General features: G+C 35.3%; 1 protein-coding gene across 2 annotated transcripts in view; it reads left to right on the top strand.

Moving 5' to 3' along the window:
• SCLT1 (sodium channel and clathrin linker 1) overlaps positions 1–23180 on the top strand; it is a 211044-nt gene that overhangs the window by 57467 nt on the left and 130397 nt on the right. The window contains exons 3-5 of one of the 2 annotated variants that reach the window (XM_025386661.1): positions 906–964; positions 1497–1569; positions 5887–5942. In XM_025386661.1, the coding sequence (XP_025242446.1) occupies positions 906–964; positions 1497–1569; positions 5887–5942 (188 nt within the window). Of the gene's footprint in view, positions 1–905; positions 965–1496; positions 1570–4767; positions 5783–5886; positions 5943–23180 lie in introns of those variants that run through there. The other variant, XM_025386662.1, reaches the window with a different exon arrangement.

Here is a 23180-nt window from a genome sequence, read left to right as displayed (position 1 = left end):
TGAATCTATTTCTGGGTTTGTTATACTGTTGAGTTTGTTACTGTACCTATAGCATACTGTTAAAATTGCTGTAGCATTGTGGTGTTTTGCTATGTAGTAAGCCAAGTTCTTCTCTTTCTTTTTTCTTTTCCTTTTTTTTTGGTGAGATTGTCTTGGCTAATTTTTCACACTTACTCTTTCATGGAACTTTTATAAATTATTCTATTGGAACTTCATTTTTGAGTGCAATGAAGTTGTAGTCAATTTTAGAGAGCTGACATACTCAAAATATTGACCGTTGCACCCATAGATGAATGCTATAGTACCATGTTTGTTTAGATTTCCTTTTATATCCTTTAGTAAAACTAATTTTCTCAATAAGCTCCTGTACCATTTTTTGTTTGCTTTATTCTGCAGATATTGTTTGTCATAGTAGTGAATAGGATTTTTTATATTATATTTTCTAATCATTGCTGGTATTTGAAAAAGCTAGTAATTTTTTTTTTAAGTGTTCATTTTCTGTCTGGTGACTTTTAGTGTATTCTCTTACTAGTTCTAATAATTGGTAGATTTTACTGAGTTTTTAGGTAAATGGCCAAATTGTTTGTAGATAATAATAGCCTTGCTTCTTGCTTTTCAACCTTTAAATTGTAATTGATTAGATTTCTGGCAGATATTTTTATCAAATTTAGAAAAGTTCCTCAAATTTCTAATTTGCCAATGGTTTTTATTATGCACGGGTATTAAATTTACCAAATGCTTTTCAATATAAATTGAGATTATTATTTTTTCTTTTTCTCTCATTATGAATGACATAAATAGATTTTCTAAGGTTATGAAAATTTAATTGCATTTAATATTAAATCACTATCAATTTTGGCTAGAATGATGTGAGAACACATTTTAAGATGCACATTCTCTTATAGAAAGCTGTCTGCCAAGGAGAAGGAGATGACACATTTGAAAACCTCGTGTTTGACCAAAGGTAAAGTATTAACCAGAATAATATCATTTTCTTAGTTATATTTAATTGTTATTAAAGTAATTCTTTTAGTATCAGGAATGTTTGTTTCATGATCTGCTGTTATTAAACTTAAATGCTTTGTTCTTGAATTGACAAGAAAAAGCAAGTATTACAGGGTCTACAAAATTAGTTCTCAGACGGAATGATTTTACCCCTGTTTCACCAGGAGATATTTGGCAATGTCTAGAAACATTTTTGCTTGTCACTACTGTGGAAAGTGAGACTGCTGCTGCCATCTAATGGGTAGAGGCCAAGGATGCTGTTAAACATCCTTCAATGCACAGACTAGCCACTCCACAACAAAGAATTTTTCAGTCCAAAATATTAATTGTGCAAATATTTAAAACTCCTGGTTTTGGAAAAAAGGGAAAAGTTTTGATTGCATGAGTAGACTAAACATAAAATTTTTATGTGTAATTTATTTCACTTGTTATATATTTATTAAACTAGATGGAACAGAATATGCTATATTTTTATTGTCTTTTTTTTTTAGCTTTTTAGCTCCTCTTATAACTGAGTATGATAAACATCTAGGAGAACTAAATGGGCAGCTGAAATATTATCAGGTATGAAATCATAGTTATGAGGCTTTTATAATATTTCATTATGAAAATAAAAAGTAAAATAGACTCCCTCTTTTTAAAAAGACATTGATGAGAAAGAGAATATTTGCTGTAACTAACCAATTGGTGGCCCTCTGTAAATGTGTGTGAATGTATATATGTGTATATGTTTGTTTAAAGATTCTCTTCTAGCTGGGTGCAGTGACTCACGCCTGTAATCCCAGCACTTTGGGAGGCTGAGACAGGAAGATCATTTGACCAGCCTGGGTAACATAGTGAGACTCATCTCTTTTTTTTTCTTTTTCTTTTTCTTTTTTTTTTTTTTTTGGAGATGGAATCTCACTCTGTTGCCAGCCTGGAGTGCAGTGGTGCGATCTTGGCTCACTGCAACCTCTAACTCCCTGGTTCAAGCTATTCTCCTGCCTCAGCCTCCCGAGTAGCTGGGATTACAGGCATGAGCCAATGTGCCCAGCTAATTTTTGTGTTTTTAGTAGAGATGGGGTTTCACCATGTTGGCCAGGATGGTCTTGATCTCCTGACCTCGTGATCCGCCCACCTTGGCCTCCCAAAGTGCTGGGATTAAGTTAGCTGGGTGTGGTGGTGTGCACCTGTGGTCCTAGCTACTCAGAAGGCTGAAGTAAGAGAATTGCTTGAGCCTGGGAGGTCGAGGCTTTATTGAGCTGTGGTCAAGCCGCTGCACTCCAGCCTAGGCAACAGAACTGGACCTTGTCTCAAAGAAATTAATATTCTCTTCAGTCTTGTCTTTTAATTCAGTGTTTCCTTGCTCTTGCTGTCTTGCATGAGATATTTCTTAGGTGCTTAGAAGAAGCTCTTAATCTCCTTATTGTTTGCTTACATCTATTTTTAACCTAAAACTGTCTCTCATCCTTTCAGACCTTCCTCCTTACCTCATTCTATCTGCATTTCCCATTACTTGCAGAATGGATTATCATTTTGGGTCCCAGGGCTTATGGAGAACTGGAATAATAGCACAAAATTGTTTAGGGTACAATTTGAGTTTCAATGAGCTACATGTTTAGAATATACCTAATATTTATAATGTGTTTCTTTGATCTGAAAATGTCTTTTAATGTTTTCCCCTAAAATTTTGACCTTTCTGATACTGTGATAACCATATAATGGAAGTATTTCTTAAATAGAACTTATATGTCTCAAGCTAAGCCTATCAGGAGGCAGTGACCTCTCTTTCTTAGAGCTTGAATATACTCATGATTGTATTTGGTTTAGATACCAATTCCTGGATAAATACAGTTGTAGCAAGGGTGGCAGAGTTGGCTTTCATTAATGCAAATGGAAGAGAGTATAATGACTTTATATTAAAGCACCCTGGCCAGGTGTGGTGGCTCATGTCTGTAATCCCAGCACTTTGGGAGGACAAGGTATGGAGATCCCTTGAGGTCAGGAGTTTGAGACCAGCCTGGCCAACATAATGAATTCCCGTCTCTACTAAAAATACAAAAATTAGCCAGGTATGGTGGCACACACCTGTAATCCCAGCTACTCAGGAGGCTGAGGCAGGAGAAATCACTTGAACCCGGGAGGCAGAGGCTGCAGTGAGCTGAGATCATGCCACCGCACTCCAGCCTGGGCAACAGAGTGAGACTCTGTCTCAAAAAATAAAATAAAATAAAATATAGTAAAGCAACCCCTGAGACTGATTTCCTCAGAATGGGGCCGTGTGTGTGGCAGACACTAAGCACTTTCTCCCTTACTTCCTTTTCTTTTTATGCATGGACATGAAGGGATCCTACTGTATACTTTCAAGTGTAGCACATAGTAGGCCCTTAAATATTTAATAAATGATTAAATGCCAGGGTTTATGGGAATAAGATGATTAGAGCTAGCTTAACAAGCCCTTACTTATCAATTAATGCATTGATATGTAGCTTTACTAAAAGAACACATAATGCTTCCAATTGCTAAAAATAAAATTAGGTTCTTTCACTGCATTTGAAATTATGTAGGCTTTCATTTCCAAGGTTATTTCTCAAACACATAAACGTACAAAGTTGTCCTCTAGACCCAAATATCAAATAAAAGCATTTCATTAAAATTATAGTGTCTTTTATCATAAAGTCTTCCTGGTCTTTACTGTGTATTTCTTAGCCTGTAGTCATTTAAATTTAGGACAAGCACAGTAATGTCTTTTAATCTTCCTAGCTGACAATTAAAGAGCAACGGAAAGCCCTCTTTTGCACAAATGATATTTTCTTTTTGTTTTCAGGACTAGTGAATTTAAAGTTTCTGCTGAATTTACTCTTTCTAAATTCCTATAATAACATATTATGTACTTTGGTTGTTATAACATAGGATAGCTAATTATCTTGAAATTAAATTCTTTTAAATTTTTTATAATCTGATTCATGTATTTCTTTAATAAGCCATTTTACTAAGATGTTTAAGTTTGTTTTTCCATTTTGCATTCTTTACCGCCAGAGGGTGATCACTGAATTAATTACAAGAGAGAAATAAACTATGCTAGAAAGCCTAAGAGTCTTTGATGATAAAAATAATTGCTCCTTCTTTTAGAGAAAAAAAAAATGTTGACATCTAAGAATTGTTGCTCAGATAGATGTGATTGATTAGAAGTACTAGTTCTTATGACTTATTGACCTAGTCAAAAAATAGTGCTATCTCCAAAGCAGGAAAAGTAGCACTGCAATTCTCTATATGGATGATTTTTTGCCAAAAAATATAAATAGAAGGGAAAAATTTGATGATGTGAGAAATACTGTGTGGATTTCACTTCCTTCCAAATGTAAATATTTTGAAATATTTTACAGTAAGGAATTTATAGTGAGAGTGTTACAATCCATCTTTAGTCTTAGCTAATGAGTATATATCTTACATAATTATTTAAGAGTAATAAACATTCTTTAAAATGCACTGATAGTTTTGCAACTTTTAAAGATGAGTTTATTGGCTGCAGTGGGCTGTGATCATGCTCTCGAGAACACTCCAGCTTAAGAGACAGAGTGAGACGCCATCTCAGGGAAAAAAAAATTATTTAAAAATTATAAAATCAACATAATTGCTACAATAAATCCAAACCTCTTGCCATGGCATTCTCAAAACCCTGTACCTGTCTTTCCAATTTTCTCTCTCACTGTATGGGTCCATATATGGCCAGTGCTCAATTATCTGGTAGTGAATTAATTCATGTTGGTTTAATTGTTTCAGGCATAACGGGGACCTTGGAAAAGTTCACCTTTCAAACCAAATTTATAGTTAGCATTCACTATTCTGATCTCCTAGGCCAAGCTGCCTTGATCTTCTCTGGTTGAAAGGGAGAGAAAAATGCTTGGAGAACTGCCTGTTCCACCCGTCCGTTGTGAAGGTGTACTCCAGGATAAGCTTCTCTCCTTTAGCCTAGGAAGCACAATCAAGACTAATACACAATCATGAACTGATTACAGTTTTAAGTGAGATTTTGCATGCTTTTACATATAAATTCAGGGTTTTTTTTCGGGGGGGTGTGGTGTGTATGTGTATGCTCTCCACTTGCTCATTCACACTTACACTGAGAGTTGACTACTTATTTTTTGCTATTTTGCTTTTACTCATATTTTCACCAACTTTAAATGCTCTTTCTTTTCTTTTGAAATCCTAACATCTTTTTACTCCTTCAGAGAGCATTAATCAGACCTTCATTTAATTCCCTTTCTAGTGTGCATTTTATTCTTCCTTGTATTTTAGTTAGGTGATTTTTTTTTTTTTAACCGTCTTTCCTACTATTTTTCAGTGAGCATGTCTGTTTACCTTAGCAGCCTTGTATGGTACAGAGAGTTTAGATAGTTAATGAAAGTGGTGAATCAGAGACTGAATGAATGACTGCTAAAAAAGACCTCCATTTTCTTCTTACTGTTAGCATTTTACCTTTTGAAATACTAGAAAAATACATATGCTTATATGGGCTTCACTAAACTGAGGTGAATTAACTAAGATATACATTCAAGATACAGGAACCATCTGGTATTTGTTATAGTGACATACTCCGGAATATCTTTCATCTGTTTTTCACAGCTACAAGTCATAGGAATTACATTTATAAATATTTCTCACTGTGTTACATAAAATCTTTCTATTTTATTTATATTCTATTTAAAATGAATGTTTTATTGTATTCTGCTTATTAGTAAACTATCCATATTAATTATCCCTTTGTTAGAAATAAGGAATAAGTCTTTCTAATCTGACACTAGACCAGTGTCAGAATCTGATTGCTTACATGAGTGGTCTACTTAATGGAGAGCTGATTGTCTGGAAAATGTATTGCGACACCATATTTTATTCTTTCAGAAACAGGTGGGTGAGATGAAACTACAGCTTGAAAATGTCATCAAGGAAAATGAAAGGTAAATCAATTAACTATTGGTTTTATCTTTTATTGTCTTAGGTAACTTTTATTTTTGCTATTTGATATTTGATAGCTATAGTATTAATAGTTAAGAATGTGGACTCTGGGGCCTGATTTTTCTATTTGACTCCTGGCTCAATTACTTGTTAGCCGTGTGACCCTGAACAGGTTACTTCCCTTTCTGTTTTAGTGTCCTCTTCTATAAATCAGATATCATAATAGAACCTATTTCATAGGGCTGACTGTAAGGGATAAAGTAAGTACTTGGAGTAGGGTACAAAATAAGCACCTTACAAATATTAGCAATCAATAATGTAGTGTATAACATATATGTATGTTGGAAAACATATTGATAAAATGAAAACTTCTCAACATACCACTCAGCTTGAGTGTTAAAATGTTGCCAATACTCGTGCATCTATCCATGGTTTTCTTCCATTTCCTGTCCTTCTCTTTCTCTCTGCCAGAGATAAACACTATCTTGAATTTTGTGTTTATTATTCCCTTGCTTTTACAGTTTTTTTATAGGTATGTGTATCTCCAAGCAATATACTTTTTAGTTTTATATATTTTTTTTAATTTATTTATTATTATTATACTTTAAGTTGTAGGGTACATGTGCATAACGTGCAGGTTTGTTACATATGTATACCAGTTTTATATTTTTAAAGACTGTATAAAAATGGTATCTAGTGTTCTAGGACTTTTTTATTCAATAACACACACAAGTGCAAGAGTTTCAAGGAAGGAAGTTGCTGGATTATAGGTTATATGAATATCAATTTTGCAATATAATATCAACTTAATTTCCAAAATAGCTATACCAATTTATACTCTTACCAGTGATATTTATGAGTTTATATTGATCCATATCTTTTAATATCTGTAGCTCTTGTTAAGCTTCCTAATTTTCATCATTTTGACTGTTAAATACTTTTTTATTGTGGTTTTAATTTGCATTTTCCTGAATACTAATATTATTGACTTTTTTTTTTTTTTTTTTTTTTTTTTGAGACGGAGTCTTGCTCTGTCTCCCAGGCTGGAGTGCAGTGGTGCGATCTCGACTCAGTGCAAGCTCTGCCTCCCGGGTTCGTGCCATTCTCCTGCCTCAGCCTCCCAAGTAGCTGGGACTACAGGTGCCCGCCACCACACCCAGCTAATTTTTTGTATTTTCAGTAGAGATGGGGATTCACCGTGTTAGCCAGGATAGTCTCGATCTCCTGACCTCATGATCTGCCCGCCTCAGCCTGCCATTATTGACCATTTATATGTTTATTTACCTATGTGGTTTTCTTTTCTCATAAAATGCTTGTTCATATATTTTCCCCATTTCTACTTATCTTTTTCTTATTAAATTGTCAAAGTGCATTATGTGATCTGTATTCTGAAAATTTGTTGATGTGCCAGTCAGTCTCAACGCAGTAAACAATAACCATTCTAGAAATTTCAAACAAGAAAGGATTTAATTCACTTACAGTTAAGTGCTACTAAATGATTGGTTTTACAGTTACACCTCAGAGACTATAATCCTGAGGTCAGGAATTTATGGTGCTACACCATCCCTATCACCATGGCAGCATCATTTCCATAAAGCTGGAGACGATATTGGAAAAAGGACCACATGATATTGACTATAAGAGACATTTTTGTCTATCCAGTTTTACTTACCAGCCACTATATCAACAGAAAAATGGTCTCAGCTCACTTCTGCCTTCTATATCTCCCTGAAATGCCTCTCACTGGTAAAATTTTAATCTTATCCACAACTTCAGCTGCAAGACATCTGGACAATGTAGTTTGAGACTTTTCGCCTGTGGGACGGAGGCCAGAATATGAAAGGGGACAGAAATAAATAATTAGTGCCAGTGGTTCATAGAACACATTCAATAATAGATGTTTCAAATCTGTATTCCCAGATTGTGGTGTGTTTGATTAACAGAATTTTTTTCTTTTTTTTTAACTTAAAGTATTTGAATCTCTCACTCTTCTCCTGTGGTTGTTGTTCTTTGTATCTCCTGTAAGAAGTCTTTTCTCAGCCTAACATCATAGAGATCTTCTCTTATGTTTGCTTCTAAAAAATGTTTAAAGCTTTTCCATACCAAGTTTCTTAACTTTAACCCATAAAATTCATATTACTGGACTGAAATCTGATACATCTTTTTTTGTTGACTTTTAACTAGACTAAATATCCAAAGTTTTTTTAGTTCTAAATTTGTTCAAAACATGGGCTCTTTTAAAGTTTGACATTCTTTTATTGTATTCTTCTATATTACATAGTAATTTTATTTTTATTTTTATTGCATTTATTTTAGTGTAGCTATATTTAAATTAATACATGCTGTTCCTTAAAATTACGTAGCACACCCATGGAATTGTCTTGCCCTTGGCTATTTCATGATTTTCTCTTGCTTGTATTTTCCATTAGTTTTCTTTCCTTCTAATTTCCAAAAACTTCACATATTTAAGCTGTCAGTGTTTACTGAAGTGCAAAATAAAGTAAATCTTTTAATTGGGCTTTTAGTTTTTCTCATTTATTTTTGGTTTTTTCCCATGGGAAACTTTTTTAAATCTTAATATTTTATGATTTACTATTCTTTTCCAAAATACTTATTAAGCAGGAATATACTCTTCCTAGTAAAGAATATTATAAAGATTTCTGAATCACCAATATACTTAGATAAAGTTTGTATATTAATGTGCTGAGAATAGACAAGGTATTTTATGGTTGAGCTAATCATTTAATTGTTTCCTATATTGGACTTTATATTATTCCTTTCATATCCAGGTCTTTTGAAGCCAGTCTTTAAAATCTGCCTTCACCTATTTAACGGTAATGCAGTCATGTCTCATGAATATGTTTATTCCTAGTATAATAGGAAAGTGTAAAAAAATGGATTCTAAGTTTATTAAAGACACTTTTGGTAACTTGATAGTGTTAATCAGGTTTTAAAGTGAACTCTACTGATTATGTCATTAGGACAACATCCTACTTTTAATTGTATTTGCAGCTAAGGACTACAAAATCAAAAGAATTTAATTTTTAAGGAAAATACCTTAAATAAATATACATGGACAGGTCTAAATAATGGAAGCTAGCAATGGCGTGGATTGTGTAAAAGTATACAATTTCACATTACTGAATTTTGGAAAAATTTTAATACTTACATTTGTATATCAGAGTATATTATCTGAGAATTTACTACAAATACGAAATAATGAAGTCATTTTATAAAACTCAGACTGAGGAAAAAGTAAAAAAAAAAAAAAGCATATTATTAGTAGCAGTATTCTCCCTTCCATTTTGAAATCCTTGAAATGTATTTCATGTTGAGATTATAGAGGTTTTTGTTTTGTTTTGCTTTGTCTTGTTTCTTTCTCAATACTATTTTTTCCTCCTCTCATAACTTTCCAGAGGAAGGAAATTGAGTAAGATAATTGAGTAAATGAATGAATACATGTACAGCATTTTCTGATACTAACTAAATACAAAGTAAATTTTATTGTTGTCATTTTTTATTTTACTATTGAGGGTATGGAAGACATCATCTGTTGCCAGTACAAGAGCTGTTTTTTTCCTTCATACATAGTCACATAACCCTAATTTTGTTCCAGTGGCAATGTGCTCAGGGAAGATGAGCTTCTTCCACAACCTGAGATAATAAATCATTGACCTAAACCAGTTTTTATGTCTTTTTGCCAGGAATAGGCTTGGAAGTGGACATGTGACCTAGTTTTAGCCAGTGAGATATAAAGGAAAATCTCTTGTGGAGCTTCTGAAAAAGCTTTTTCTCTCTAATAAGAGGAGAGAGGGCAAAAAGAAAGCTTTCCCCTTTTCCTGCTCCCTGTCATTTTAGAAAGTGATGTGTGAAGCTGCTATAGCCATTTTTTAACTATGTGTGTAGGTATCAGCAACATGAGAAGATTAGAAGAAGAGAAACATGAGGAAACCTTTGCAAAGTCCTTAAATGATATTATTGAGCTGCTGAAGCAAATCTGGAACTGTATACCTTCCAAGTTAATATTAGGTGAAGTAAGAAAATAGTCATTCACAACTGTTGAGTGGTTACTAAATGTCAGGCACCATTTAAGGCTTTCAGATACATTAGTGAATAAAATAGACAGAAATGGCTATTCTCATTTATTTGTTGGGTGTTTTATTACTTGTAGCCAAAGTGTGCTGATAAAGAGATTTAATTACATCTGTCAGGGGTTCACAAACTGTAGTTTGTGGGTCAAATCTGGCCTGCCAGATCTTTTTATAAATAAAATGTATTGGATCACAGCCATGCTTAGTCATTTAAATCTTGTCGACGGCTGCTTTGTTTTATGTGCCTATGAAGTTGAATAGTGGTGACAGAGATTGAATGGCTCGCAAAACCTAAAATATTTATGTACTCTCTGGTCCTTTACATAAAAAGTTTACTAATCCCTGATACATGGAATATTCTTTCACTGCAGAATCTCTTAAACTAGTCTTTAACAGTCACTAAAAAGTTTTTTTGAAATTTAAAACTATCTGAAGATATTTAGGCATATTTATATATAACTTTAGAACACAGAAACATAATCAACAAGATTATAAAGTTAGTATTTAGTATATAAAGTAGTTAGTATACGAATCTAGTATGTAGTGATATTTGGCATCTTGTTATTTTTTATTTTCTGATAGCCTGATATTTATTTTTTTAGATTACAACTAAATATGATACAGATTTAAATAGCATTATACAACGGAATTATTTTAAAAACATTTTTATTGATGTGCTTTCATAATTTGACTAATGATAATCAATGGTATGATATTAAATTTGATTTTACTTTCCCTAATTATGCCATTCAAGTGTGCTGACAATATCCTATGAATACAGTATAGTAAATTTATTTGATAATAAATATCTATTTGATATTTATTATCTATTTGAAATTTGGGAAGGAGTTCATGTATATATTTACAAAAACAATAATAAAGCCATTATTTTTCAGTGCTAGCCCAGAAAAAGGTATTCTCCTCCCTTCAAATTGATTTGTTTATGGAATTTCAGAAGATGTGATGTAAATGCTTTTCCTATTCTTGAGTGAAAAAGAGAAAAGAAATCTCTGGGATGACGTGGTCAACACCACTATGCTGGTGCTACTCGAGGTCATTACACTGTGAAGAAGACTATTCCCCAAAGCCCGCCAGAATCCTGTCTGCCTAAGCTTTAATCGTGAAGTTTTAAGTATCTATTTTTAATAATCTTATGAAAAGCCAAAACTAACCTGGTTTCTCTGTGTGTCTTGGTTTATAATTGAGTTTATGTTTTTGTATTTATGTATGTATAGACCTCTCATCAAACTTCATTTTGTTACTAGTCTTAAGTCACTCTGACCTTACATTGGCTTCTTTAAACATGGTAAACTAGTTTCAACCTGAGAACCTTTTACCTGTTTCTTCTGCCTTGAATGTGTTTCTCCAGAGCTGCACAGAACTGGACTTTTCCCTTCATCCAGTCTCTTATCAGGGAGGCATTCCTAAGCACATTATCTAGCCCTTCTCTTTCCAAACCCTCCCAATCTTTCATTTTTGTATTATCCAATTTTATTTTATTCATAGTACCTTATTACTACTTGAATTTTTTTTTTTTTTTTTTTTTTTTTTTTACTTTAAGTTCTGGGATACATGTGCAGAACATACAGGTTTGTTACATAGGTATACATGTGCCATGGTGGTTTGCTGCACCCATAAACCCATCATCCAGGTTTTAAGCCCCACATGCATTAGGTATTTGTTCTAATGCTCTGTCTCCCCTTGCCCCCCACCCCCCGATAGGCCCTAATGTGTGATGTTCCCCTCCCTGTTGTTCATGTGTTCTCATTGTTCATCTCCCACCTATGAGTGAGAACATGCAGTGTTTGGTTTTCTGTTCCTGCATTAGTTTGTTAAGAATGGTGGCTTCCAGCTTCATCCATGTCCCTGCAAAGGACATGAACTCATTCCTTTTTATGGCTGCATAGTATTCCGTGGTGTATATGTGCCACATTTTCTTTATCCAGTCTATCTTTGATGGGCATTTGGGTTGGTTCCAAGTCTTTGCTATTGTAAATAGTGCTTCAATAAACATATGTGTGCATATGTCTTGATAGTAGAATAATTTATAATTTTTGGGGTGTATACACAGTAATGGGATTGCTGGATCAAATGGAATTTCTGGTATTATATCCTTGAGGAATTGCCACACTGTCTTCCACAAAGGTTGAACTAATTTACACTATCACCAACAGTGTAAAAGCATTCCTATTTCTCCACAGCCTCACCAGCATCTGTTCTTTCCTGGCTTTTTAATGATCACCATTCTAACTGGTGTGAGATGGTATCTCATTGTGGCTCTGATTTGCATTTCTCTAATGACCAGTGATGATGAGCTTTTTTTCATATGTTTGTTGTCTGCATAAATATCTTCTTTTGAGAAGTGTCTGTTCTTATCCTTCACCCACTTTTTGATGGGGTTGTTTGTTTTTTTCTTGTAAATTTGTTTAAGTTCCTTGTAGATTGTGGATATTAGATCTTTGTCACATAGGTAGCTTAGAAAAATTTTTTCCCATTCTGTAGGTTGCCAGTTCACTCTGATGATAGTTTATTTTGCTGTGCAGAAGCTCTTTCATTGAATTCAATCCCATTTGTCAATTTTGGCTTTGTCGTAATTGCTTTTGGTGTTTTATTCATGAAATCTTTGCCCATGCCTGTGTCCTGAATGGTATTGCCTAGGTTTTCTTCTAGAGTTTTTATGGTTTTGGGTTTTACATTTAAGTCTTTAATTTATCTCGAGTTAATTTTTGTATAAGGTGTAACGAAGGGGTCCAGTTTCAGTTTACTGCATATGGCTAGCCAATTTTCCCAGCACCATTAATTAAATAGGGAATCCTTTCCCCATTGCTTGTTTTTGTGAGGTTTATTGAAGATCAGAAGGTTGTAGATGTGTGGTGTTATTTCTGAGGTCTCTGTTCTGTTCCATTAGTCTATCTATCTGGTTTGATACCAGTAACATGCTGTTTTGGTTACTGTAGCCTTGTAGTATAGTTTGAAGTCAGGTAGCATGATCTTTTTGTTTAGCTTTGTACTTTTTGCTTAGGATTGTCTCCAGCTTTGTTCTTTTTGCTTAGGGTTTGACTATATGGGTTCTTTTGATTCCGTATGAAATTTAAAGTATTTTTTTCTAATTCTGTGAAGAAAGTCAATGGTAGCTTGATGGGAATAGCATGGAATCTATAAATTACTTTGGGCAGTATGGCCATTTTCACAATATTCTTCCTATCCATGAGCATGGAATGTTTTTCCAGTTGTTTGTGTCCTCTCTTTTTCCTCGAGCAGTGGTTTGTAGTTCTCCTTGAAGAGGTCCTTCATATCCCTTGTAAGTTGTATTCCTAGGTATTTTATTCTCTTTGTAGCAACTGTGAATGGGAGTTCACTCATGATTTGGCTGTCTGCTTGTCTATTGTTGCTATATAGGAATCCTTTGATTTTGCACATTAATTTGGAATCCTGAGACTTTGCTGAAGTTGCTTATCAGCTTAAGGAGTTTTTGGGCTGAGACAATGGGGTTTTCTAAATATATAATCATGTTGTAGTCAAACAGAGACAATTTGTCTTCCTCTCTTCCTATTCGAATATGCTTTATTTCTTTCTCTTGCCTGATTGCCCTGGCCAGAGATTCCAATACTATGTTAAATAGGAGTGGTGAGAGCGGGCATCCTTGTAATGTGCCAGTTTTCTAAGGGAATGCTTTCAGCTTTTGCCCATTCAGTATGATATTGGCTATGGGTTTGTCATAAATACCTCTTAATATTTTGAGAAATGCTCCATTAATACCTAGTTTGTTTAGAGTTTTCAGCATGAAGGATGTTGAATTTTATCAGAGGCCTTTTCTGCATCTATTGAGATAATCATGTGGTTTTTGTCATTGGTTCTGTTTATGTGATGAATTTCATTTATTGATTTGCATACGTTGAAACAGCCTTGTATCCTAGGGATGAAGCTGACTTGATCTTGGTGGATAAGCTTTTTGATGTGCTGCTCGATTCAGTTTGCTAGTATTTTATTGAGGATTTTTGCATCAATGTTCATCAGGGATATTGACCTGAAATTTTGTTGTGTCTCTGCTAGGTTTTGGTATCAGGATGATGCTCGCCTCATAAAGTGAGTTAGGGAGGAGTCCCTCTTTTTCTGTCGTTTGCAATAGTTGCAGAAGGAATGGTACCAGCTCCTCTACACCCCACATCAACAGAATATTGATGTAGAATTCAGATGTGAATGTCTGGTCCTGGGCTTGTTTTGGTTGTTAGGCTATTAAGTACTGCCTCAATTTTAGAACTTGTTTTTGGTCTATTCAGGGATTCAACTTCTTCCTGGTTTAGTCTTGGGAGGGTGCATGTGTTCAGGAATTTATCCACTTCTAGATTCTCTATTTTATTTGCATAGAGATGTTTAGAGTATTTTCTGATAGTAGTTTTTATTTCTGTGGGATCAGTGTTGATATCCTCATTATCATTTTTTATTGTGTCTATTTGATTCTTCTCTCTTTTCTTCTTTATTAGTCTAGCTAGAGGTTCGTCTGTATTGTTAATATTTTCAAAAAACCAACTCCTGGATTCATTCATTTTTTGAACAATTTTTCATGTCTCTATCTCCTTCAGTTCTGCTCTGATCTTAGTTATTCCTTGTCTTCTGCTAGCTTTTCCATTTGTTTGCCCTTGCTTCTCTAGTTCTTTTAATTGTAATGTTAGAGTGTTGGTTTTAGATCTTTCCCACTTTCTGATGTGGGCGTTTAGTGCTATAAATTTCCCTCGTAACACTGCTTTAGCTGTGTCCCAGAGATTATGGTACATTGTGTCTTTGTTGTCAATGGTTTCAAATAACTTCTTGATTTCTGTCTTAATTTTGTTATTTACCCAGTAGTCATTCGGGAGCAGGTTGTTTAATTTCCATGTAGTTGTGCAGTTTTGAGTGAGTTTCTTAATCCCAAATTCTAGTTTGATAGCACTTAGGTCTGAGAGACTGTTTGTTATGAACTCCATTCTTTTGCATTTGCTGAGGAGTGTTTTACTTGGAATTATGTGGCCTATTTTAGACTACATGGTGTGTGGTGCTGAGAATAATGTATATTCTGTTGATTTGGGGTGTAGAGTTCTGTAGATGTCTATTAGGTCTGCTTGGTCCAGAGCTGAGTTCAAGTCTTGAATATCCTTGTTTATTTTCTGTTTTCTTGTTCTAATATTGACAGTGGAGTGTTAAAGCCTCCCACTAGTATTGTATGGGAGTCTAAGTCTCTTTGTAGGTCTGTAAGAACTTGTTTTACAAATCTGGTTGCTCCTGTGTTTGGTACATATATATTTAGGATAGTTAGCTCTTCCCGTTGCATTGATCCCTTTACCATTATGTAATGCCCTTCTTTGTCTTTTTTGATCTTTGTTGGTTTAAAAGTCTGTTTTATCAGAGACTAGGATTGCAAGCTCTGCTTTTTCTTGCTTTCCATTTGCTTGGTAAATATTCCTCCATCCCTTTATTTTGAGCTTATATGTGTCTTTGCATGTGAGATAGGTCTCCTGAATACAGCACACCAGTGGGTCTTGATTCTTTGTCCTGTTTGCCAGTGTGTGTGTTTTAATTGGGGCATTTAGCCCATTTACGTTTAAGGTTAATATTGTTATGTGTGAATTTGATCCTGTTGCCATGATGCTAATTGGCTGTTTTGCACATTAGTTGATGCAGTTTCTTCATAATGTCATTGGCCTTTATATTTTATTGTGTTTTTGCAGTGGCTGGTACTGGTTTTTCCTTTCCATATTTAGTGCTTCCTTCAGGAGCTCTTGGAAGACAGATGTGGTGTTGACAAAATCCCTCAGCATTTGCCTATCTGTAAAGAATTTTATTTTTCCTTCACTTATGAAGCTTAGTTTGGCTGGGTATGAAATTTTTGGTTGAAAATTATTCTCTTTAAGAATGTTGAATATTGACCCCCACTCTTCTGACCTGTAGGGTTTCTTCAGAGAGATCCACTGTTAGTCTGATGGGCTTCCCTTTGTAGGTAACCTGACCTTTCTCTCTGACTGTCCTTAATATTTTTTTCTTCATTTCAACCTTGGAAAATCTGATGATTATGTGACTTGGGGTTGCTCTTCTCAAGGAATATCTTAGTGGTGTTCTTTGCATTTACTGAATTTGAATGTTGGCCTGTTTTGCTAGGTTGGGGAAGTTCTCCTGGATGATATCCTGAAGAGTGTTTTCCCACTTGGCTCCATTCACCCTGTCACTTTCAGGTTCCCCAATCAGTCATAGGGTTGGTCTTTTCACATAGTCCCATATTTCTCAGAGTCCTTGTTCATTCCTTTTCATGCTTTTTTCTCTAATCTTTCCTTCAGATTTTATTTCAGTAAATTGATCTTCAGTATGTAATATCCTTTCTTCCATTTGATCGATTTGACTATTGATACTTTTGTATGCTTCACTAAGTTCTCATGCTGTGTTTTTCAGCTCCATCAAGTCATTTATGTTCCTCTTTAAACTGGTTATTCTAGTTAGCAGTTCCTGTAACCTTTTATCAAGGTTCCTAGCTTCTTTGCATTGGGTTAGAACATGCTCCTTTAGCTCAGAGGAGTTTTTTTATTACTCACCTTCTGAAGCCTACTTCTGTCAATTCTCTAACCTCATTCTTGGTCCAGTTTTGTGCTCTTGTTGGAGAGGAGTTGCGATCATTTGGAGCAGAAGAGGCATTCTGGGTTTTGGAATTTTCAGCGTTTTTGCACTGATTTTTCCTCATCTTCATGGATTTATCTACCTTTGATTTTGAGACTGATGACCTTTGGATGGGGTTTTTGTGTGGGGGTCTTTTATGTTGATGTTGTTGCTTTCTGTTTGTTAGTTTTTCTTCTAACAGGCCCCTCTTCTGCAGCTCTGCTGCAGTTTGCTGGAGGTCCACTCCAGACCCTGTTTGCCTGGATATCTCTAGTGGAGGCTGCAGAACAGCAAAAATTGCTACCTGCTCTATCCCGGAGAGGCACCGGCCTGATGCCAGCTGGAGCTCTCCTGTATGAGAGGTCTGTCAGCCCCCGTTGGGAGGTTTCTCCCTGTCCGGAGGCATGGGGGTCAGGGACCCACTTGAGGAGACAGTCTGTCCCTTAGCAGAGCTGGTGCGCTGTGCTGGGAGAATCCCTCTTGTCAGGATCAGCTTCTTTCTTCACAACCAGCAGGCAGGAACGATTAAATCTGCTGAAACTGTGCCCACAGCCGCCCCTTCCTTAGGGCAGTGGGGGTTTTGTCTGTAAGGCCCTGACTGGGGCTGTTACCTTTCCTTCAGAGATGTCCCGCCCAGTGAGGAGGAATCTAGAGAAGCAGTCTGGCCACAGCCGCTTTGCCACACCCAGCCCAGACTTCCCAGCCTCCTTAGCACTGTCAGAGGGAAAACTGCCTATTCAAGCCTCAGTAATGGCGGATGCCCCTCCCCCAACCAAGCTTGATCATATCAGGTCGACTTCAGACTGCTGTGCTTGCAGCAAAATTTCAAGCCAGTGGTTCTTAGCTTGCTGGGCTCTGTGGGAGTTGGACCCACCAAGCAAGACCACTTGGCTCCCTGGCTTCAGCCCCCTTTCCGGGGGAGCAAACAGTTCTGTCTCACTCTCGTTCCAGGCGCCACTGGGGTATGAAACAGCCGTCCAGTTTTGTGCTTGAAACTCAGGGCCCTGGTGGTTTAAGCACATGGGGGAATCTCCTGATCTGCAGACTGCAAAAACCATGGGAAAAGCATAATAACCAGTCCCTCACTGCTTTCCTTGGCTGTGGGAGGGAGTTCCCCGGCTCCTTGCGCTTCCTGGGTGAAGCGACACCCCACCCTGCTTCTGCTCACCCTCCATGGGTTGGACCCACTGCCTAACCAGTCCCAATGAGATGAACTGGGTACCTCAGTTGGAAATGCAGAAATCATCCTCCTTCTGCATTGGTCTTGCTGGAAGCTGCAGACTGGAGCTGTTCCTATTTGGCTATTTATTACCTGAAATTACTTATCTTCTTGGTTATTATTTGTCTTTTCCACTAGAATGTATGAGAGGAGGACCCTTGTCTCTTCTGCCACTGTATACCTACCACCACTGAACAGTGCTTGGTACACATTAAACTGCTCAATAAATATTGAAGGAATGATTTCATATATTAAAAATATAAACGTACATATATTCATACCTGGATCTTTTTGCTGTAAAAAACAGAGGCTTGAGTCATTTGTAAGTAATAAGGAATATATGATAAGGAGATACATGGAATTTTAACTAGAACTGGGAAACAATTAGGAATGTCTCTACAGGTGTGTTCCTCTTACCAGTTCGCGTGGCCTTATGGTCTCTGCTATGGTGGTGCCCCTCTGTGTAGCTGCTCCTTCTTCTTTTTCAACCAAAAGACTGATTCTCTCTCTTCTCTAGTCCAAATCCTGAGGAAACCCAGTCTTGTTGGTTTAGCTAATTGCCATCACTTGTATTTGTCAACGCTTTTTATACCAGTCACCTGTTGATAGGACTGCCCTCAGAAAATATGCAAAATTATAATCTAATCATTGGCTTCTGTCTGTGCACAGAATAGTGCATGCTGTTCCCAGAGCCATGGGCTCTGGGCAAAGGCTACTTAAGTCTGGACATGGCAGATACCATGACTATAACATATCCAGTATATATATAAGAATGTATTCATGGAGCACCTCACTTTGGCTTTAGACATCAGAGAAGGCTTCACTGAGTGGGTAAAATTTGAGCTGAGTCAGAAGGAGTAGGATTTCATTCTCAATGATTTTCAGAAAGAGTAGAATAAGTAGCAGATAACTGAAGAAAACATTATATGTCTAATACATTCAGGCCATGTAATATGGCTGTGTCTCAACATATGTAAGGGAATTATGCATGATGAGACACGCATGGCAGGTAGGGACCAGATGATATAAAATTTTATATTCTCTGCTTAAGGAATTGAGCTTTTCTTACAGATCACATAGAGGTTCTTCAGGGGTTCTGAACAGAGGAAGGGGTGCAATTTTAGAAGGATTCTTTCTAGTTGCACTTTAGAACTGGAGAATACCAGATAGAAAAAAAAAAAAAAAAATGTGTATGATTCATTGGAGGAGCATAAGAAAGGAAGCGGCAATTCTAGTTTTTAGCATCTTTCATATTAATCCCAAAAAGAAATGCTGCACTGTGGCGGTGGTATGGATATTTTCACCAAGGAGGCTTGGATTAGTGAAATCTATCTGGTGAGGGGAGGCATCTGGAGAGTCATACCAGACAGTTGTCTAGAATTTTTTTTTTCATTTATATAAAGAAATACACAAAAATATAGTGGCAGCTGTGACAGGGTGCAAATGGGCTGCTGGGGTGCCTGCCTCCCTGTGGGAATTAACCATAGTGGTTATATGTGCATATAGTGGCAATATATGCCACTATATTTGTCTGACTCTCTCTTCTGTCTTATTTGATTCTAAAATTCACTAACTATCCCCCTTTTCCCACCTTTTAACACCTGCAAAAGGGAGATGCAGCTGTATTCAATGGCTTGTGAAAGGTTAATAGGCAGCAGTTTTTCTTTTTAATGGTATGTAAAAGAGTGGTGCATCTTTTATTGGAGACAAATTCAATTCAGAGAAATACAGACATTGTGTTTGATTCATCTTTGTCACCTAAAAGATCAAAACTTTTATGAAGATGATCTTTGCCAAAATTTTATTGTCTGTTTGGGATAATTGGTTATAACTTTATTTCTACAGTCCCTGCCTGGGTAATTTTCTTGGTATTAGTACATGAATTTATATGGAACTCAGTTTCTTAATATATAAAATTAAAGTCTTGGACTATATGATTTCAGTTTTATTGTTTTATATTCTCATAGTAAGTGCTCTTTAAATCTTTTGAAATGATACTGCAAGTGGTAAGCTAGAAAAATAATAAAAATCATAAAGAATAACTATAAAAGCATAGCTATTTATGTAAATTTAATGTAAAAGCACTGTCTTATAGGACAATATTTATTTTCTTTAAAAAAAATTTCATCAGAAATATCTTTTCTCCAGCAAAATAGTCAACACGAAGGTTGCACAACTTGTTTCTTTTTTGTATTACTCATGTTGTACCTGGCATAACATACAGTAGAAGCTCCCTTACCTTCTAACTTAGTAGTTGGTCTGTTGATTGAGAGTTAGTAAAATAAGGAATCATAAAAAATACATACTTTAAAAATATTTGACTTTGAATTAATATAAATGTACATTTATTCTTTAATTATTTGGTATAATGCCAAGGTCTTTGAGCGAGTCTATTAATTTTTTGTTATCTTTGAAAGCTATGAAAGATAGTTTTTTGTTATCTTTCATGCATAAACCATATATATGTTTAACTCATTCTTTATAATTTCCATTTTAAATTTCTTTGAAGAAGTGTGAGAACGGAGAGATCATTTTGATCTCCTTTTAATCTTCTTTGATTTTGTAGTTTTTCTGGCTTTTTATAATTACCTTACCTACCTCTAATTAAATAGCAGTGAATTTAACAACTCATCTATATTGGGCCTTTCACATTCAGTTTAGGTGTTATAGAAACATTAACTCTTTATACTTGTATTTGTCACTTTGGGGCATATGTAATTAAATTGTGCAATTATAATAACAGGTTGTGGCAAATATGATAGATTGGCTTAACATCTGTTGCACCTTTCTTTTAGTATGCCTTCCTGTATTGCAGAGGCTGGAAAACTAAAAACTAGTTCAGGATATGAGTTCGGTTCTGCTAATGATAACCACTTGTACGATACCTAAATTGGGAAATAGTGGGAGAAAAGGCAGTGCCTGAGGCATCTATTTTGTGGCTAAGAATCTAACAAGTGTAGTATGGCTATAGAGCCAACAATTCTGGCTGTCACTTCTGTCAAAGCTAAGGCAGGGTGTTGCTGCAGGCGGCAGCTCTGGCAATAACATTCTGGTCTCAGGATCTCAGCAAAGGGATGTGATTCTAGAACCAATAGTAGATATAGCTGCTTCCTGATTGTCCAGTTTCCTAATTGTGACCAATGTAGCAAACCATTTCTGCAATTAGCTAAACCAGTAAGATTGACTTTTTTTTCCAGAACTTGCACTGGAACATAGAGATCAGCTAATTGATAGTGATAGCAGAAAAGCAATTATGCAGAGATATATGGTGCTATTAGTGTTATTAATAATACAGATAACACTGTTTGCCTCCAAAACGTTTTATTTAGTTTCTCTTCTTAATATCAAGCCAACCAATTATAATAGTACTTTCTCTTTTTTATTTTCCTTTGGCTCTTACATTTTGACTTGCTTATGTATTTTAATAAATACAACTGGAACCAAAATTGTCTTACTACCTTGCATGTAATATTTCTTTAGATATTTGTTGAGCTTGAATTGTTGATATTTAATTTTCAAGATGTTTAACCATACATAAAAAATAATGCTTTAAAAAAGATCAATTTCTTAAACCTGTAGGGCACTTAACTGATTTTCTTAATTATACTGCCAATATCATTGGAAAATCAGATAAAATTCATTTAATCTGTATTTATTTACAAATATATTATTACAATTATGTTATGTTTAAAAGAAAACAAGAAAATAAGCAAAGATATAGATGATATAAGGAGCAAATAACAAGTTTGAGTATGCACATTTGCATTTCTGTTTATACACACTCGTATGTTAACCAACAGGAGTATGCTTTGTTTTTCAAAGACCCATGAAAAACTTACAAACATAGATATGTAGTGAAAACCCTCCCTACCACATACACACATACAAATTCCCCCCACAAAAAAACACATAAAGTATATCTGCAATAAAATACAAAATGACAAAGGATGAGCACATAAAAATTTTTAAACTATATTTTCAAATAACCCCTGAGATTAAAAAATGAATTGACAACTAAAATTAAAAACTACTTAAAATAAATACCATATCAAACTAGTAAGGTGCAGCCAAAATAGTATGCAGAATACTTTGTCGTTTTTAAGTAATAGAAAAGTAAAATTGAAAATAAGTAAATCAATGTTGTTTACATTAATGACAGAGTAGGTACTGTAATCAGGCTTCTTCTGAGAAAAACTAGGAAGTTCAGACAAAACTATAAAATGTTGACAAAACCTTAACAAAAATCAAATCTGTTTATTTATTTTTTATTATACTTTAAGTTCTAGGGTACATGTGGATAACGTGCAGGTTTGTTACATATGTATACTTGTGCCATGTTGGCGTGCTGCACCCATCAACTCGTCAGCACCCATCAACTCGTCATTTACATCAGGTATAACTCCCAATGCAATCCCTCCCCCCTCCCCCCTCCCCCCTCCCCATGAATCTGTTTAAAGAAATTGGAATCTGTGAAAAAAATTATAGGGCAAAGACCAGGAATAGAAAGAAATCCAGGGATATAAGTCTGCATTTGGGGCTGCTTTCCCTAGTTGCATCTCACTGTCCAAGAAGAGATGGAGAGAGGTTTAAAAACTAAGGAGAGCTTGAAACAAATTTACAGTCTTAGAACAATAAAAAAAATGAAGTTCAGCGTCCATCACACTTATGGATAGGTGTGTTAGGATCCTCAAAATGCCACTATACTTTTTAACGTATAATATCTAGCTCACATCTAACACAAAAAGAATTAGGAACAGGAAGATTGAAGCTAACATGGTAACATTTTAAAAGAATCACTAGAAATAATAGGCAATAAAAATAGATCCACAGGGTTGGCCTTTAAAATGCTTTACCAACAGAAAACCAAACACCATGTGTTCTCAATCAAGTGTGAGCTGAACAATGAAAATGCACGTACACACAGAACAGAACAACACATACTAGGGCCTGTTGGGGGGATGTGGGAGGAAAGCATCAGGATAAATAGTTAATGCATGTAGAGCTAATACCTAGGTGATAAGTTGATAGGTGCAGCAAACCACCATGGCACACATTTACCTGTGTAACAAATCTGCAGGTCCTGCACATGTATCCCAGATCTTAAAATAAGATAAAACTAAAATAAATAAATAAATAAACATGCTTAATATGGTCAGTGAAATAAGATGTAATATTGAGAATTTTGTAAGAGAACTAGAAACTCTAAAAAAAGAACAAATTCTAGAACTGAAAAAATACAACAATGGAAATGAGACATAACAAGATAATCAAATGCAACTTAATTCAGAAGAAATATTTTAACTGAATAT

The sequence above is a fragment of the Theropithecus gelada genome, chromosome 5 (genome assembly GCF_003255815.1).
Source record: "Theropithecus gelada isolate Dixy chromosome 5, Tgel_1.0, whole genome shotgun sequence".
NCBI classification, from domain to species: domain Eukaryota; kingdom Metazoa; phylum Chordata; class Mammalia; order Primates; family Cercopithecidae; genus Theropithecus; species Theropithecus gelada.
Note: the sequence above shows the minus strand (reverse complement) of the source record. Positions and strands in the feature narration are given on the sequence as shown.